This window comes from Hyperolius riggenbachi, chromosome 8, assembly GCF_040937935.1.
Source record: "Hyperolius riggenbachi isolate aHypRig1 chromosome 8, aHypRig1.pri, whole genome shotgun sequence".
NCBI classification, from domain to species: Eukaryota; Metazoa; Chordata; class Amphibia; order Anura; family Hyperoliidae; genus Hyperolius; species Hyperolius riggenbachi.
In genome coordinates this window covers 296,479,548-296,498,789 of record NC_090653.1, presented here as the reverse complement: position 1 = coordinate 296,498,789, position 19,242 = coordinate 296,479,548, and the positions used below count along the sequence as shown (strand labels likewise).

At 50.2% G+C, this 19,242-nt stretch overlaps 1 protein-coding gene across 1 annotated transcript in view; it reads left to right on the top strand.

Moving 5' to 3' along the window:
• NELFB (negative elongation factor complex member B) overlaps positions 1 to 17,662 on the top strand; it is a 30,942-nt gene extending 13,280 nt beyond the window's left edge. Inside the window, exons 6-13 of the mRNA XM_068249196.1 lie at positions 119 to 231; positions 6,805 to 6,907; positions 8,677 to 8,772; positions 9,621 to 9,763; positions 11,080 to 11,186; positions 11,266 to 11,407; positions 15,955 to 16,063; positions 16,292 to 17,662. Of these exons, the coding sequence (XP_068105297.1) occupies positions 119 to 231; positions 6,805 to 6,907; positions 8,677 to 8,772; positions 9,621 to 9,763; positions 11,080 to 11,186; positions 11,266 to 11,407; positions 15,955 to 16,063; positions 16,292 to 16,420 (942 nt within the window). The 3' untranslated portion in view covers positions 16,421 to 17,662. The remainder of the gene's footprint in view (positions 1 to 118; positions 232 to 6,804; positions 6,908 to 8,676; positions 8,773 to 9,620; positions 9,764 to 11,079; positions 11,187 to 11,265; positions 11,408 to 15,954; positions 16,064 to 16,291) is intronic.
• Positions 17,663 to 19,242: the final 1,580 nt, after the last annotated feature.

Genomic DNA, 19,242 nt, shown 5'->3' with positions numbered 1-19,242 from the left:
GTGACATTAGACAATGACCTCCTCTGAGGGACAGTTCAGGACATGAGTTATTAAAGGTATTCTGTAAAGTGCCGCATAATATAACGCCAGTATAAAAGTAGCGATGATCTCTTTGCAGTTCACCTGGTGCCTGGACGCCTGCATCCGAGAGAAGTTTGTTGATGCCAAGAGAGCTCGGGAGCTGCAGGGCTTCCTGGACGGCGTGAAGAAAGGCCAAGAGCAAGTGCTGGGGTGAGCAGACTGTGCTGGGGTGAGCGGACTGTGCTGGGGGGGAGCGGGGGCTGTGCTGGGGTGAGCGGACTGTGCTGGGGTACTGGGCGCTGTGCTGGGGGGGAGCGGGGGTTGTGCTGGGGTGAGCAGATTGTGCTGGGGGTACTGGGGGCTGTGCTGGGGGGGAGCGGGGGTTGTGCTGGGGTGAGCGGACTGTGCTGGGGTGAGCGGACTGTGCTGGGGGTACTGGGCGCTGTGCTGGGGGGGAGCGGGGGCTGTGCTGGGGTGAGCAGATTGTGCTGGGGTACTGGGGGCTGTGCTGGGGTGAGCGGACTGTGCTGGGGGTACTGGGGGCTGTGCTGCGGGGGCTGTGCTGGGGGGGAGCGGGGTCTGTGCTGGGGTGAGCGGACGGTACTGGGGGCTGTGCTGGGGGGGAGCGGGGGCTGTGCTGGGGGTACTGGGGGCTGTGCTGGGGTGAGCGGTGCTAATAACTATTATAATAAACCTCTTTCCGGCACCAGCAAACTCATCATCAAGAGTTGCAAACACGACTCATCACAGCAAGCAGGAGATAGACTTTTCTCAGGCTTCTTCAGTATTTAAGGAGTTTATTCAGGAAACATATATACAGATATAGTTCATCATCCTAGCAAAGCAAAGTCTTCATTGTTAAAGTCCTTGGCGTTACAGCTCTTAACTAACCTTCCTCCTGAATGTTAGTTAGTTACCTTCTTTCTAACCTACATTACACTAGACTACCTATGTACAGCATACATCATATCAGATTACATGAAGAATGAAAATACTTAGAGGTCCCAGTCAGCATCAGGGCTGTGGAGTCGGTCCAAAAATCCACCGACTCCTCAGTTTAGGATTCCTCCGACTCCACGACTCCGCCTCCTCTAATTTGCATATTACAATTTTGTTGATTAAAAGTATGTAACATGAAATTCGTCTCTTAAAGAGACACTGAAGCGAAAAAATATATATGATATAGTGAATTGGTTGTGTACTATGAATAATTACTAGAAGATTAGCAGCAAAGAAAATATCCTCATATTTTTATTTTCAGGTATACAGTGTTTTTCTAACATTGCATCATTCTCTAATATGTGCAGACTACACAACACTCAGCATTCAAAATGATTCTTTCAGAGCAGTCTGTGAACTAATGACCTCTCCTCTGGCAGAGAAAAAGTAATTAGTTCACTTACAGTTGAGATAATAAAAGTCAGATAACAGCCCTCTCCACGACTTTGAAAGTCGTAGAGATTAATAGCTTTTTTGCATAGAGATAACAACTAGAGTTTCTTAACTCTTCCTGTACTGGAAACAATTAGACTGATATATCTGATCTTAATGTTTTATTTCTTAGCTGTACTACACATACAAATCATAATATCATAATTTTTTTTCGCTTCAGTGTCTCTTTAACTGCCAACGCTTAGGAATTTTACAAGACAACTGAAGTGAGAAGGATATGTAGACTACTATATTTATTCCCTTTAGACTAAAACTAGTCCTTGGTAAGAGTACTTGTAAAAGGTACAAACCGGAACAAAGAACATCTATCAGGCCCTAGGCAATGTATTTGTGGGTACATGTAAGAATGATGTGCAGGTACTCTGCAGGGGAATGAGATTCTTCCTCTATTACACATTCTTCATGCACAATCTGAACCAGGTTTATGGGTGACAGACAACACCTCTGTGTTCAATGTGCACAGCATTCTCAGTGGATTCCCTGCAGCTCTGTGGAGAGTGCATATGTAGAGTGTAGTACTACTGTGTAACAAAGTAAACCTGAGACAGATGAAATTAAAGTTTTATACATACCTGGGGCTTCCTCCAGCCGATTTCAGGATAATCAGTCCCTCGTTGTCCTCCTCCACCACCTGGATCTTCTGCTATGAGTCCAGGTACTTGAGCCAGTCGGGCGTAGTGCGCATGCACATACTCCGCCGCCAGGAGCATACTACACCTGTGCAGCACTATTGCGCAGGTGCAGAAGGTTCCTGGCTGTGGGAGCGGCATGTGGCCGGACAGCGCTGACTGGCTGAATTACCAGGACTCGTATCAGAAGATCCAGGTGGTGGAGGACAGCGAGGGACTGATTAGCCTGAACGGGGCTGGAGGAAGCCCCAGCTATGTATATAACTTTACTTTTCATCCGTCTCAGTTACCCTTTACTTTGTAGTCACCAAACCAAATTTTAACAACCTATCAAATTATTTGATTTCATCAGCAAAGGGAGTGCATACATTTGCATAAATCAGCATCAGTGCAGAATTATTTGCATCTCATTGACCATCTCTATTAGTGACATGGCTACACATCAGGCTTTATTCTTACAGCATAGATGTTATTTAGTATATATGAGATTCCGGTGTACACATCATATATACAGTCACAATCAGATATGTATATCTGACCTTAAAAATACGGGGACTGCTTTATTGAAGCAGCACAAGTAACTAATTTTGATTGGTTTATTTCATTTTTGTGGACTAAACACAGCTATTACTGTATATTTACTGTATATATACATTATTTTTAATGACTATTATCTGAGAAATAGAACATTATCATATTTTCTATTTTAATTACAGTTACAAAATCATTAGGAGTCGGAGTCTGTGCATTTTTTCCCGACTCCAGGCACCCAAAATTGCCCGACTCCACGACTCCGACTCCACAGTCCTGGCCAGCATAGCAGGAATGTAGGAAGCAGAGCAGGAATCAGAATGCCCCCTGTCCGCCCGTCCCGAGTTTTTAATACCGACTAGGAAAGAGTTAAATGTGACATCATCTTCGCCGTCCCCTAGACCCGACTATTGGCTTAGCCCCCTCGTGGTGTCATAATACGCACCTACTCGATTAATATTCAATGTCACTTTTCCCTTACTTACTGGAATTTGGTATTTTGGTAAACATGGCCTATGTTGATTGTTCTTGTGGTGTACATGTTGAGGTCAGTGTAGGCCTGTGGCCTTTTTTCAGGAACATGTTCTCAGTATCTGCGTGTATCCTCTGCTTCACGCAGACACTGAGATGCTTCTGCCTGCATCACAAGAAACTCTATTTATTTTAAAGGCATACTCTGCGGACAAGCCTTTTACATAAAACTCAGGCCAAATAACTGAGGCCTACTTAAATTATAACAAGCGGACTGTGCTGGGGGTACTGGGGGCTGTGCTGGGGGCGAGCGGGGGCTGTGCTGGGGGCTGTGCTGTGGTGAGTGGGGACTGTGCTGGGGTGAACGGACCATGCTGGGGGACTGGGGGCTGTGCTGGGGTGAGTGGACCATGCTGGGGGCTCTGCTAGGCATCATAGGCAAGTTAACACCTCCTCTGCCATGGGCAGCGATATCCTGGTAAATTTCGATGACGAGTAGCTACTGGTAGTGCTCACCACTACACACTAATACAAATCTGCCTGCCTTGTTGAGAGTAATATGCAGGCTGGTAATCACATCGTGGTCAGCGGCATTGCACAACCCTCGTTTGCAGACCAGATAGATTAGCTGCATCCAATGCACGTTCCCACAGCTATATCGGGTGGTCACAACACGTTTTGGGATCCCCCCCCCTTCATCAGGTGACAACCCTCACAACAAACTTTATTTTATATACCCTCTTTCCCTGAAATTAAGACATCCCCTAAATGTAAGCCCTAGCTGCAGTAACAGGAAAAGTATGGCAAATTGTGTGTTCTAATGGATCCGCCATGGGCATTCCTGCAGGGTTTCCAGAGCTGCCATTCATTGGGCAGCTCTCCCTGACCACACCCCCTGGCCGCACCCCCGCCTTCCTGCATGCTGTGAATGAGAGAATTAATTTCTCATTCCAGCGTCATGACCCAGAGGTCACGAAAATGAGCCAGTGTGGCCCACAGGAGAAAGCGGGGAGCTACACTTCCTGATCCGCTCAGTCCCCCGGATTAGGAAGAGTACTATTTTTATTTTATGAGCCCACCTCGGGCTCTCTTTAAGGCACAACTGGCACACGAGGTAGATCAGCAGAGGAAGAGGCGGCACAGTGGGGAAGGCAGGATGACACACAGCGCAGGAACTTGTGTGTTCATAGAAATATAAGGCATCCACTGAAAATAAGCCCTAGCACAACATTTAAAGCAAAAATGAATATGACAGTGCCCCTTAAAGGGAAGGTTCAGGGAGGGTGGGGAAAAAATAAAAATCAATTTCCACTTACCTGGGGCTTCCTCCAGCCCGTGGCAGGCAGGAGGTGCCCTCGCCGCCGCTCCGCAGGCTCCCGGTGGTCTCCGGTGGCCGACCCGACCTGGCCAGGCCGGCTGCCAGGTCGGGCTCTTCTGCGCTCCAAGGCCCGGAACGTCTGCGTCCCACGCCGGCGCGCTGACGTCATCAGACGTCCTCCGGGCTCTACTGCGCATGCGCAGTAGTTCTGCGCCTGCGCAGTAGTTCTGCGCAGTAGAGCCCGGAGGACGTCTTATGACGTCAGAGCGCCGGCGTGGGACGCAGAAGTTCCGGGCCTTGGAGTGCAGAAGAGCCCGACCTGGCAGCCAGCCTGGCCAGGTCGGGTCGACCACCGGGAGCCTGTGGAGCGGCGGCGAGGGCACCTCCTGCCTGCCACGGGCTGGAGGAAGCCCCAGGTAAGTGGAAATTGATTTTTATTTTTTACCCACCCTCCCTGAACCTTCCCTTTTAATTTCGGGGAAACTGTAGTAGGAACAAGCTCCCATGCTGTGTCTCGGGGTAGTGCCATCTTGTGGCTAAAAGATAAATTACATCTGAATGCAACGATTGCTAAAATGAAATTGCATGCTCATCTTTACTTACCGATAGTGTTGCTCTCTACAAATACGTAGCTACTTGTCAGCGAAATGTAGTGTAGGAGGGCATTAACTTGCCTATGCCGCCTATAGACGATGCGTTCCACTGGCGAGGCACGGAACTTCACTAGTTCCTCCTTCAGACCCGGATGTTTTGTCAGTAGGTGGCATAGGCAAGTTAAACCCCCCTCGGACAACGGGGGTGGCGCGTTCTAATTTCCATTTCCATTCTGAGTAGCTATGTACTCGTAGAGCGCAGCACGACTTATGAAATATACTAAAAGTTATCAAATATTTGTATTATATACAATGCCATCATTAAAAATGGTATAAATGTACACACATAAATACCAATCCAATAGGATTGGTTCATGAAATTATATAAATAAAACAGATAAAAATACAGGATAAAAAATTGATGTTTATAGGAAGTTAAAAATGGTATTAATCTTAAGGTAAAGGGTGCTAATGTCAGGATCCTCGTTGAGACCTTTGGAGGGAGGGGGTATCAAGATCCAGTATGTCTCCAGGGAGCACAGTTGCCTAAATTGCTTCCCGGGAGACAAATGATCAGAAATCCACTCTTAACCAATGAATTGTAAAGAATTGTGTGTGAATTGTAAAGTTTCTGCCCTGCCTCCTATGGCACTCTGTATACTGTAAGACAGTAGCAGCCGTTTGCTTTTATGTGCCATGCAAGGTATTCATTCTGTGTAATGTTACTTGCCTCTGTCAGGTTACTCTCTTCTCTCCCTGCACCTCCTTCAGACATAGGTTACGCCTCCATTGCAGCCCAGGCAGGTTATGGTGACATGCTATCACTTGACAAAGAACTGTTGATCCGTCCGAAACATCGACTGTCCATTGTGTGGGCAGATTGGGCTGCAATGAAGGCGTAACCTATGTCTGAAGGAGACCTTTATCCATCTGTATGCAGCAAAGGGCTATGCATACAACTGAGCTATAGTTACATCCTGGAAATTCTCGGATGGCATGGCGATGTTTTGTTCACATTTCTAGTGAATAAACAACCTGCTTTTTAAGAAACGTCCGGTGCTGCTCATCCTTCTTCTGTGGATCACACGTGAGATCGGAAAACACTAGCGATTAGCACTGGTGTTTTGTGCTGACTATTTTTACGCGTTTAACGCATATTTTTCACTGGACATTTTTGGGCGATTGCGATTCGCAATTCAAATGCATTGCAATTGGGATAGGTCAAAAAAGCCAAAAAATGCTGCATGTAGCATGTTTATCGCTAATTGTGAATCACCGGCAATCGCAGCAGGAAGATCACTGCCATATAGTTAACATTGTGCTAGCACTTTAAAAAGCGATCATCAGCGGTAAACGCCCACTAATCACCTACGTGCGAATGGGCCCTAAAGTGATATGATGGATGCTGAAATAAAAGATGAGATTTTGTGCAGAAATAATTAAGTTACTCTAGGTCTTAAATTGTGTGTGTGTGTGTGTGTGTCCGTGTGTGTGTGTACAGTGTGTGTGTCCGTGTGTGTGTGTGTGTGTGTGTGTGTGTGTGTGCGCGCCTATTTGTCTGGGACCTCCTCCCCGAGGGCTATTCTCCACCCGCATATGGACTCAGTAACTCTTCTGCTACTTGTATCCCTATAGTGTTCCATCACTGTTCTGTGTACAACTGAGGAAAGCTGTAATGTCCCTGTGTAACACTGAGTGATGTTGTAAAGGCTCCCCTACCGACTGCACAGCGCTGCGTAATATGTCAGCACTTTATAAAGATTGTATATCCGTGCTGTGTATGTTGCAGAGACCTCTCCATGATCCTGTGTGACCCGTTTGCTATAAACACGTTGGCTCTCAGCACCATCCGGAATCTGCAGGAACTGATCAGCCAGGAGGCACTCCCCAGGGTGAGTGTGGAGCGAGGGGTATATAACCGCTGCCTGTGTCTTTATTGTAGGGACTTCCTGTGTCACTGGGGATAAGGGGGGCTTTCTGTGTCACTGGGGATAAGAGGGCCTCCTGTGTCACTGGGGATGAGGAGGGCTTCCTGGGGATAAGGGGGGCTTTTCTGTGTCACTGGGGATAAGAGGGCCTCCTGTGTCACTGGGGATGAGGAGGGCTTCCTGTGTCACTGGGGATGAGGAGGGCTTCCTGTGTCACTGGGGATGAGGAGGGCTTCCTGTGTCACTGGGGATGAGGAGGGCTTCCTGTGTCACTGGGGATGAGGAGGGCTTCCTGTGTCACTGGGGATGAGGAGGGCTTCCTGTGTCACTGGGGCTGAGGAGGGCTTCCTGTGTCACTGGGGATGAGGAGGGCTTCCTGTGTCACTGGGGAGAAGAGGGACTTCCTGTGTCACTGGGGATAAGGAAGGCTTGCTGTGTCACTGGGGAGAAGAGGGACTTCCTGTGTCACTGGGGATGAGGAGGGCTTCCTGTGTCACTGGGGAGAAGGGGGGGCTTCCTGTGTCACTGGGGAGAAGGGGGGACTTCCTGTGTCACTGGGGATAAGGGGGGCTTCCTGTGTCACTGGGGATAAGGGGGGCTTCCTGTGTCACTGGGGATAAGGGGGACTTCCTGTGTCACTGGGGATAAGGGGGACTTCCTGTGTCACTGGGGATAAGGAGGGCTTCCTGTGTCACTGGGAATAAGGGGGACTTGCTGTGTCACTGGGGATGAGGAGGGCTTGCTGTGTCACTGGGGATGAGGAGGGCTTGCTGTGTCACTGGGGATGAGGAGGGCTTGCTGTGTCACTGGGGAGAAGGGGGACTTGCTGTGTCACTGGGGATGAGGAGGGCTTGCTGTGTCACTGGGGATGAGGAGGGCTTGCTGTGTCACTGGGGATGAGGAGGGCTTGCTGTGTCACTGGGGATGAGGAGGGCTTGCTGTGTCACTGGGGATGAGGGGAACTTCCTGTGTCACTGGGGATGAGGAGGGCTTCCTGTGTCACTGGGGATGAGGAGGGCTTCCTGTGTCACTGGGGATGAGGAGGGCTTGCTGTGTCACTGGAGATAAGGAGGGCTTCCTGTGTCACTAGGGATGAGGGGAACTTCCTGTGTCACTGGGGATGAGGAGGGCTTGCTGTGTCACTGGGGATGAGGGGAACTTCCTGTGTCACTGGGGATGAGGAGGGCTTCCTGTGTCACTGGGGATGAGGAGGGCTTCCTGTGTCACTGGGGATGAGGAGGGCTTGCTGTGTCACTGGAGATGAGGGCTTCCTGTGTCACTGGGGATGAGGGGAACTTCCTGTGTCACTGGGGATGAGGAGGGCTTCCTGTGTCACTGGGGATGAGGAGGGCTTCCTGTGTCACTGGGGATAAGGGGGACTTCCTGTGTCACTGGGGAGAAGGAAGGACTTCCTGTGTCACTGGGGATAAGGGGGACTTCCTGTGTCACTGGGGATGAGGAGGGCTTCCTGTGTCACTGGGGATGAGGAGGGCTTCCTGTGTCACTGGGGATGAGGAGGGCTTCCTGTGTCACTGGGGATGAGGAGGGCTTCCTGTGTCACTGGGGATGAGGAGGGCTTCCTGTGTCACTGGGGTGAAGGTGTTGGGGATTATCTGTATTGCGGACACACAACGCTTATAGCGTGTTACCACAGGGGACGCTTTGCTGGGTTTCCCGCATGTGGATTCGAGCGGGGAAAATACTTTTGTGCTATTCAGTATCTGTATCTATAGGACAGTCCGGAGCTGCTGCTTCTGCTGCGGATGCTGTCGCTGGGGCACGGGGCCTGGGATATGATCGACAGCCAGGTGTTCAAGGAGCCCAAACTGGTGAGTCACTACTGTATGGTGATAATGGTGATATTATTATTATGATTATTATTATTGAGTCACCACTGCAGGGTGATAATGGTGATAGTAGTAGTAGTAGTGAGTCACTGCTGTATGGTGATCATGGTGATATTGTTAGTGAGTCACTACTACAGAGTTATAATGCTGATATTGTATAAAGGACGATAATAGTGATATTAGTGACTCACTAACACAGGTTGATTACATTAGTGAGCCACTACTGCAATGTAATAGTGATAGGAAGTATGATATAGGAGTACTGTAGTTTGACGTGGTCACGAGAGAGTCTAGTTGTCCTTTTTAAAGAGACTCTGTAACAAAATTTTCATACTTATTTCTTCTATCCTATAAGTTTCTATACCTGTTCTAATGTGGTCTGTGTTACTGCAGCCTTTCCTAGTTGCAGAGTGGCTGTATTATCTCTGTTATATGATCTAATCTTCTTTCCTCTGATGGCTTTTTCGGGCTTAGGCACTCAGGCAGGAATGTGCTGCTCTGCTTGTGATAGGATAGAAGCTATACACACCCTCTCCACGCCCCCTACAGGTTTTGTATGAGTCACAGACTGAGCTCCTCTCAGCCTATCACAAGCTGGTGAGCAGCCATGTCTTTTGTTTGTAAACACTGCCTAAAACTGGCAATTACAAGTCAGGATCATAGCAGGGAGTGGCAGAAACAGCACAGAGGGGCCCAGGAGAACATAATGAATAGAATGGTATGCTTCTTATTGTAAGAATGTTAGAGTACAGATTCTCTTTAACACAAATTAAAGCATATTTTATACAAACAGAAAACTATAGACCAGAAATAATTCCCTTTATCCACAGGATGCCGAGGTGATCAGTAAATTCCTGCCAGTTCTGATGTCGCTGGTGGTGGATGATCACACGTTCAACGTGGAACACAAACTACCTACAGAAGAGAAGGTGCCAGTGACATACCCCAACACCCTGCCGGACCCCTTCACCAAGTATGTCAGTTGGGGGGGGAGGGGCCAGTGATGTACCCAACACCCTGCCGAAACCCCTTCACCAAGTATGTCAGCTGGGGGGAGGGGCCAGTGACGTATCACAACACCCTGCCAGACCCCTTCACCAAGTATGTCAGCTGGGGGGGGAGGGGCCAGTGACATAACCCAACACCCTGCCGGACCCCTTCACCAAGTATGTCAGCTGGGGGGGAGGGGCCAGTGACGTACCGCAACACCCTGCCGGACCCCTTCACCAAGTATGTCAGCTGGGGGGAGGGGCCAGTGACGTACCCCAACACCCTGCCAGACCCCTTCACCAAGTATGTCAGCTGGGGGAGGGGCCAGTGGCGTACCGCAACACCCTGCCGGACCCCTTACCAAGTATGTGTGCTGGGGGAGGGGCCAGTGACGTGCCGAACCCCTTCACCTAGTGTGTCAGCTGGGTGGGGAGGGGCCAGTGACGTACCCAACACCCTGCCGGACCCCTTCACCAAGTATGTCAGCTGGGGGGAGGGGCCAGTGACGTACCCCAACACCCTGCCGAACCCCTTCACCTAGTATGTCAGCTGAGGGGGAGCGGCCAGTGATGTACCCCAACACCCTGCCGGACCCCTTCACCAAGTATGTCAGCTGGGGGGAGGGGCCAGTGACGTACCCCAACACCCTGCCGGACCCCTTCACCAAGTATGTCAGCTGGGGGGGAGGGGCCAGTGACGTACCCAACACCCTGCCGGACCCCTTCACCAAGTATGTCAGCTGGGGGGAGGGGCCAGTTACGTACCCCAACACCCTGCCGGACCCCTTCACCAAGTATGTCAGCTGGGGGGGAGGGGCCAGTGACGTATCGCAACACCCTGCCGGACCCCTTCACCAAGTATGTCAGCTGGGGGGAGGGGCCAGTGACGTACCCCAGCACCCTGCCGGACCCCTTCACCAAGTATGTCAGCTGGGGGGAGGGGCCAGTTACGTACCCCAACACCCTGCCGGACCCCTTCACCAAGTATGTCAGCTGGGGGAGGGGCCAGTGACGTACCCCAGCACCCTGCCGGACCCCTTACCAAGTATGTTAGCTGGGGGAGGGGCCAGTGACGTGCCGAACCCCTTTACCAAGTATATCAGCTGGGGGGGAGGGGCCAGTGACGTACCCAACACCCTGCCGGACCCCTTCACCAAGTATGTCAGCTGGGGGGGAGGGGCTGCTGTTACATAGTGGGTGTAGCTCCGGAGCTGCAGCACGTCTTTATTTGTGGCCGATATATCTTCTATGTATGATAATCTGTGCGTATTACTCCCTGATCTCCTATCTGTGTCTGCAGGCTTCTGCATGAGAACAGGATTGCCTGTGAGGTGGGACTGTATTATGTGCTGCACATCACCAAACAGAGGAACAAGAACTCTCTGCTCCGCCTGCTGCCCGCGCTCAGTAAGTGCACCACAAGCTGCTGCACACGGACTATCCGGAGGCAGATTCCCATTGTAATTCTGTATCTTCCCATCCACAGAAGAAACGTATAACGAGACAGCGCTGTCTGACGTCTTCCTCCACCTGTTCACCAGTCACCTGACTCTGCTGGCCGAGGAGTTCGGATCGGAGGACTTCTGTAGCCACGTGTTTGAGGGGTTCTTCCTGACCGTCTGTACAAAGTGAGAGCCGTGTATTGTCACCAGCGAGGCTCTCTGCAGCATATCCCCATCACTCAGGGGTCTGTCATTGCTTGTGTGCAGCCAGTACCGTATAGAGATGTATACATACAAGCCACAGCTTATACCACATAGAGCAGACACACACTCAAGCCACAGCTCATACCGTACAGAGCAGACACACACACAAGCCACAGCTTATACCACATAGAGCAGACACACACACACACACACACACACACACACACACACACACACACACACACACCCCTCATACCACATAGAGCAGACACACACACACAGCTCATACCACATAGAGCAGACACACACACATGCCACAGCTTATACCACATAGAGGACACACACACACACACACACACACACACACACACACACACACACACACACACACACACACACACACACACACACACACACAGAGCTCATACCACATAGAGCAGACACACATAAGCCACAGCTCATACTGTATAGAGCAGACACACACGACACAGCTCATACCCCATAGAGCAGACACACACACACACACACACACAACCCACAGCTCATACCACATAGAGCAGACACACACACACACACAACCCACAGCTCATACCACGTAGAGCAGACACACACACAACCCACAGCTCACAGCTCATACCACGTAGAGCAGACACACACAAGCCACAGCTCATACCGTACAGAGCAGACACACACACAAGCCACAGCTCATACCACATAGAGCAGACACACACACACACAACCCACAGCTCATACCACATAGAGCAGACACACACACAAGCCACAGCTTATACCACATAGAGCAGACACACACACACAAGCCACAGCTTATACCACATAGAGCAGACACACACACAAGCCACAGCTTATACCACATAGAGCAGACACACACACACATGCCACAGCTTATACCACATAGAGCAGACACACACACACATGCCACAGCTCATACCACATAGAGCAGACACACACACAAGCCACAGCTCATACCACATAGAGCAGACACACACACAACCCACAGCTCATACCACATAGAGCAGACACACACATGCCACAGCTCATACCACATAGAGCAGACACACACACACACGCCACAGCTTATACCACATAGAGCAGACACACACACAAGCCACAGCTTATACCACATAGAGCAGACACACACACAAGCCACAGCTTATACCACATAGAGCAGACACACACACAAGCCACAGCTTATACCACATAGAGCAGACACACACACACATGCCACAGCTCATACCACATAGAGCAGACACACACACACAAGCCACAGCTTATACCACATAGAGCAGACACACACAAGCCACAGCTTATACCACATAGAGCAGACACACACACAAGCCACAGCTTATACCACATAGAGCAGACACACACACAAGCCACAGCTTATACCACATAGAGCAGACACACACACAAGCCACAGCTTATACCACATAGAGCAGACACACACACACAAGCCACAGCTTATACCACATAGAGCAGACACACACATGCAATAGCTCATACCACATAGAGCAGACACACACACACATGCCACAGCTCATACCACATAGAGCAGACACACACAAGCCACAGCTCATACCACATAAAGCAGACACACACATGCCACAGCTCATACCACATAGAGCAGACACACACACACATGCCACAGCTCATACCACATAGAGCAGACACACACAAGCCACAGCTCATACCACATAGAGCAGACACACACAAGCCACAGCTCATACCACATAGAGCAGACACACACATGCCACAGCTCATACCACATAGAGCAGACACACACAAGCCACAGCTCATACCACATAGAGCAGACACACACATGCCACAGCTCATACCACATAGAGCAGACACACACATGCCACAGCTCATACCACATAGAGCAGACACACACAAGCCACAGCTCATACCACATAGAGCAGACACACACATGCCACAGCTCATACCACATAGAGCAGACACACACATGCCACAGCTCATACCACATAGAGCAGACACACACATGCCACAGCTCATACCACATAGAGCAGACACACACAAGCCACAGCTCATACCACATAGAGCAGACACACACAAGCCACAGCTCATACCACATAGAGCAGACACACACATGCCACAGCTCATACCACATAGAGCAGACACACACATGCCACAGCTCATACCACATAGAGCAGACACACACAAGCCACAGCTCATACCACATAGAGCAGACACACACATGCCACAGCTCATACCACATAGAGCAGACACACACAAACCACAGCTCATACCACATAGAGCAGACATACACACACATGCCACAGCTCATACCACATAGAGCAGACACACACAAGCCACAGCTCATACCACATAGAGCAGACACACACAAGCCACAGCTCATACCACATAGAGCAGACACACACAAGCCACAGCTCATACCACATAGAGCAGACACACACAAGCCACAGCTCATACCACATAGAGCAGACACACACAAGCCACAGCTCATACCACATAGAGCAGACACACACAAGCCACAGCTCATACCACATAGAGCAGACACACACATGCCACAGCTCATACCACATAGAGCAGACACACACAAGCCACAGCTCATACCACATAGAGCAGACACACACACACAAGCCACAGCTCATACCACATAGAGCAGACACACACACACACAAGCCACAGCTCATACCGTATAGAGCAGACACACACAAGCCACAGCTCATACCACATAGAGCAGACACACACAAGCCACAGCTCATACCACATAGAGCAGACACACACAAGCCACAGCTCATACCACATAGAGCAGACACACACACACACAAGCCACAGCTTATACCACATAGAGCAGACACACACACACAAGCCACAGCTCATACCACAGCTCATACCACATAGAGCAGACACACACACACACACACAAGCCACAGCTCATACCACATAGAGCAGACACACACAAGCCACAGCTCATACCACATAGAGCAGACACACACAAGCCACAGCTCATACCACATAGAGCAGACACACACAAGCCACAGCTCATACCACATAGAGCAGACACACACAAGCCACAGCTCATACCACATAGAGCAGACACACACAAGCCACAGCTCATACCACATAGAGCAGACACACACACACACAAGCCACAGCTCATACCGTTTAGAGCAGACACACACAAGCCACAGCTCATACCACATAGAGCAGACACGCACAAGCCACAGCTCATACCACATAGAGCAGACACGCACATGCCACAGCTCATACCACATAGAGCAGACACACACATGCCACCGCTCATACCACATAGAGCAGACACACACAAGCCACAGCTCATACCACATAGAGCAGACACACACAAGCCACAGCTCATACCACATAGAGCAGACACACACAAGCCACAGCTCATACCACATAGAGCAGACACACAAGCCACAGATTGGCAGGGAGGGGCAGCATCAGAGGAGTGAGGGGGAGAGGTGGATGAGATGGGCAGCAGAGGTCAGTAGGGATTGGCAGAGAGGGGCAGCATCGGAGGAGAGGTGGATAAGATGGACTGCAGAGGTCAGTAGGGATTGGCAGAGAGGAGCAGCATCAGAGGAGTGGGAGGAGAGTGGATGAGATGGACAGCAGAGGTCAGTAGGGATTGGCAGAGAGGGGCAGCATCGGAGGAGAGGTGGATAAGATGGACTGCAGAGGTCAGTAGGGATTGGCAGAAAGGAGCAGCATCAGAGGAGCGGGAAGAGAGGTGGATGAGGCAGGCAGCAGAGGTCAGTAGGGATTGGCAGAGAGTGGCAGCGTCAGAGGAGCGGGAGGAGAGATGGATGTGATGGGCAGCAGAGGTCAGTAGGGATTGGCAGAGAGGAGCAGAATCAGAGGAGCGGGAGGAGAGGTGGATGGGGCGGGCCGCAGAGGTCAGTAGGGATTGGCAGGAAGGGGCAGCATCAGAGGAGCAGGAGAAGAGGTGGATGAGATGGGCAGCGGAGGTCAGTAGGGGCTGGCAGAGAGGAGCAGCATCAGAGCGGGAGGGGAGGTGGATGAGTTGGGCAGCGGAGGTCAGTAGGGATTGGCCGAGAGGGGCAGCATCTGAGGAGTGGGAGGAGAGGTGGATGAGGCAGGTAGAGTTCAGTAGGGATTAGCAGAGAGGGGCAGCATCAGAGGAGTGGGAGGAGAGGTGGATGGGGCGGGCTGCAGAGGTCAGTAGGGATTGGCAGGGAGGGGCAGCATCAGAGGAGCAGGAGAAGAGGTGGATGAGATGGGCAGCGGAGGTCAGTAGGGATTGGCAGAGAGGAGCAGCATCTGAGGAGTGGGAGGAGAGGTGGATGAGGCAGGTAGAGCTCAGTAGGGATTGGCAGAGAGGGGCAGCATCAGAGGAGGTGGAGGAGAGGTCAGTAGGAGGTAGGACATGGCATGCAGAGGTATTACAGGTTATAATAGCAGAGCGATTTTGGTAAATATGTAAATGTGCTTTTTCATCATGACTTTTACTGAAATGCAGAAAAAGGTGACTGGTGTCCTTGCAGGAAGGAGAGCATCCACAGACATGTGCTCCGCCTGGTACTTCACCTCCACCACAAGGTGGCGCCACCCAAGCTGGAGTCCCTGCAGAAAGCATTGGAGCCGGGCAAGACGGTGCGTATGGTAGAGATATGTGTATATAAATGCTGATCTCTGAGAGTACCACCCTGTGTACATAACTCCTATACCCCGACTCGCATAGCGACCTCTGCTGGGGAACCTGCCTGATTGCATTGGTGAGGCAGTCATGTGACTTGTAGCTACGGTTATGTAACTGCCGCATGACCCGTATTGACAAGTTTTTCTATACGAGTAAAATGCTGGTTTGTTGTCCTTTCTCAGGCCGGAGATGCAGTGAAGGATCTCTATAATCAGCTGTGTGAGAAGTTACAGCAGAGGAAAGCCAGTCCGCAGCCCCCCGAACCTGAGACCCCCACCATGGACCTTCCCCTGACTCCGCCCATCATGTGACCTCCCGGACAAGATGGCAGTGCTGATATTACTCCTCCCGACTCCACCCATCATGTGACCTCCCGGACAAGATGGCAGTGCTGATATTACTCCTCCCCTGACTCCACCCATCATGTGACCTCCCGGACAAGATGGCAGCGCTGATATTACTCCTCCCCTGACTCCACCCATCATGTGATCTCCAGGACAAGATGGCAGCATGGGAGGGGACGCCTTCAGGGGTATCTGTGCATCAGGCATGGCACTCCGCAGGGAATGTGAGAGATTTATGCATTGTATGGAAGATAATTTTATATTAATGATGCAGAAAAACGCTCAAAGAAAAATACTGGACTCGGCGATGCATAGATCCTCAGCAACTCTTTCTGCCTACACACTCTTATCTCATCCAGCGTTAGGCCACGCCTCCCCACCGGAGACTGGCTGCCTGGATAGCATATCAGTGAACAGTGGGCGTGGCTTTACCTGACAGAGCAGTCAGTTTCTGCCTTACATGTCCATGTGACTGGATAGGGGGTGTTTTGTTTTTGGGTCCACCATAGGCTGTAATGGTAATTTGAGTGCCGGAAAAAGATGGAGCCCAAATTAGAAAAAAAAAATACAATTCATCCCCCAGGAATAGCTGAAAGCCAAATTGCATCTTTTCCCTGAATCCATGGAGGCCGGGAGGGGGAATAGTAATCTACGGTTTGCAGGAGCAGGGTGAGCCGCTTTTTTCATCTTTGCCCTGCGCCCAAATTTTCAGCCGTTCTGTTTACATGTCTGCGTTTCCCCGGACTGGCTGGGAAGGAGCCGGTGGATGAGGGTCACTGAGGGGGAGATTTAGGAATATTTGTAGCTATCATTTCATTTAGCAAAAACTGAATTCTTTCGTTTTTTTTTCTTATACAAAATGTTTTCCGCACAGTTTACAGTAACGTTGTGTGACGTGGTAGACGTGAACTGAGGGGAGGGGCGGATATACAGGAAGTGCTCTTCACTGAAGGGAGGGGCGGATATACAGGAAGTGCTCTTCACTGAAGGGAGGGGTGGATATACAGGAAGTGCTCTTCACTGAAGGGAGGGGGGATATACAGGAAGTGCTCTTCAGTGAGGGGGGAGGGGGGATATACAGGAAGTGCTCTTCACTGAGGGGAGGAGCTGCTGGTTACAAAAAACACGCTGCAAGGTTTTGCTTTTGTCTTCTGTAGAAATGTTACCTTTTATTTTTTACAAAACTAAAATAAAATATTGTTTTTCAAATTGCAGTTGAAAACTTTTCTTACAAAGTGACAAGTTTCAAGTTTGTTTATATTTCGTAAAACCCCCTCCTCCGCCCCCCCCCCCCCCCCCCTTGTGTTCATTTCCACCCCCTCTTCTTCTTCTTTTTTTTTTAATCCTACATAATAAATAAATGAAGTCTCCTGAGGGGTAGCATCCGGTAATGGGTGAGGTAGGAGAGTTGAGGGTTAATCTTCATCCCAGTCAGTAGCTGATACCCCCTTTCCCACATGAAATCTTTACCTTTTCTTTATTACATCATCAGGGACTTCTATATGGCTAGTATTGTAGTTAAACCCCTCCCACAGTGGGATATCCTGTCCGTGAAACTCGTTGCATTGTGGGAAATAACAGCTGTTTCCAACTGCCAAGCAAGCAATCGCTTCCTCTGTGCATCTATGTACAGTATATGTATTAAACAACAACAACCTGTTGGCCTGTCACATTGTTAGCGGGGGTGTTTATAGAGGATGGCAGTTGGTGCTGTCTGTTTTTATGTCTGAAAGCAGTAAGGCTGCTGACCTGCAGGTTCACGGCAGAGCAAACCACATGAGTGAATTAGCGTTACAGCATTACAGAATGTTTGCTGTATTGTGTGTTCCTCTTGCTTCCTGTAGCATCAATGAGGAAACAAACAAGCAATAAAAACCCTTTCCTTCTCTAGCCACATCCAGGAGGAGGAGAGGCTGGAGTTACACCTTAGGTTTTACATTTGTGAATGCTCCCAGCCACGTACATGTGTTTTCCGAGGAAGGGCGCCTTCCCTGCTAAATACCGGTCATCTTGGGAGTGACCAGGGTGTGGCTTCCAGGCAGGGAAGGTGATACTGGTGGGGGGAGTTAAAACAGATCTGATCAATGATTGATCGGATCCATTTTCACTCAATTTCGCCCGCAAACACACACCTAATCTGTAGCAGCCAGCGGTAGAGGCTTCCTCCTTCTTTCGCTGTGACTAGTCACATGACACGGTAGAAAAGACGGAAGGCTCTACCGCCGGCTGCTACAGAAGATTAGGTATGTATAAACCCTCCCTCACCCACCTGCCCCGGCTGCTGTACTCTTCCTCACCCTCCCGTCGCTCAGGTTCACGTCTGCACATGACTCATCCCCCGTGGAACGGTCCGTTTCTTCACTAGTGTGAAGAAATTTTCCATTCTCCCAATGCTGCAGCATTTTTTTGTCCGAATCCGTTCCGCTAAGCAGAACGGTCCTGAAAATTATGGCCTGCTGCATTTTTTTACATCCGGGGACCGGAACGTATCCGTACCAAGGGACACATGTGAATGGATCCTTAGGTTAACACTGGATCCTTTCACATCCGTTCCGATACGCAAAAAAGCGCTAATGTGAACAGGGCTTTAGAGTAGGTAGTAGAAATCTGACATTACCGACAGGTTTTGGGCTAGTCCATCTCTCCATGGGGGGATTCTCAGCATGGCCTTTATTCTTTATAAAGACATTCCCTGAAAAAGATTTATACAAAGATGCTCTCCAGCCTCCCTGCTCACCGTACACTTTTATGGCAGTTGGACGGAACAACCGCCATTCACGAAGTGCTCT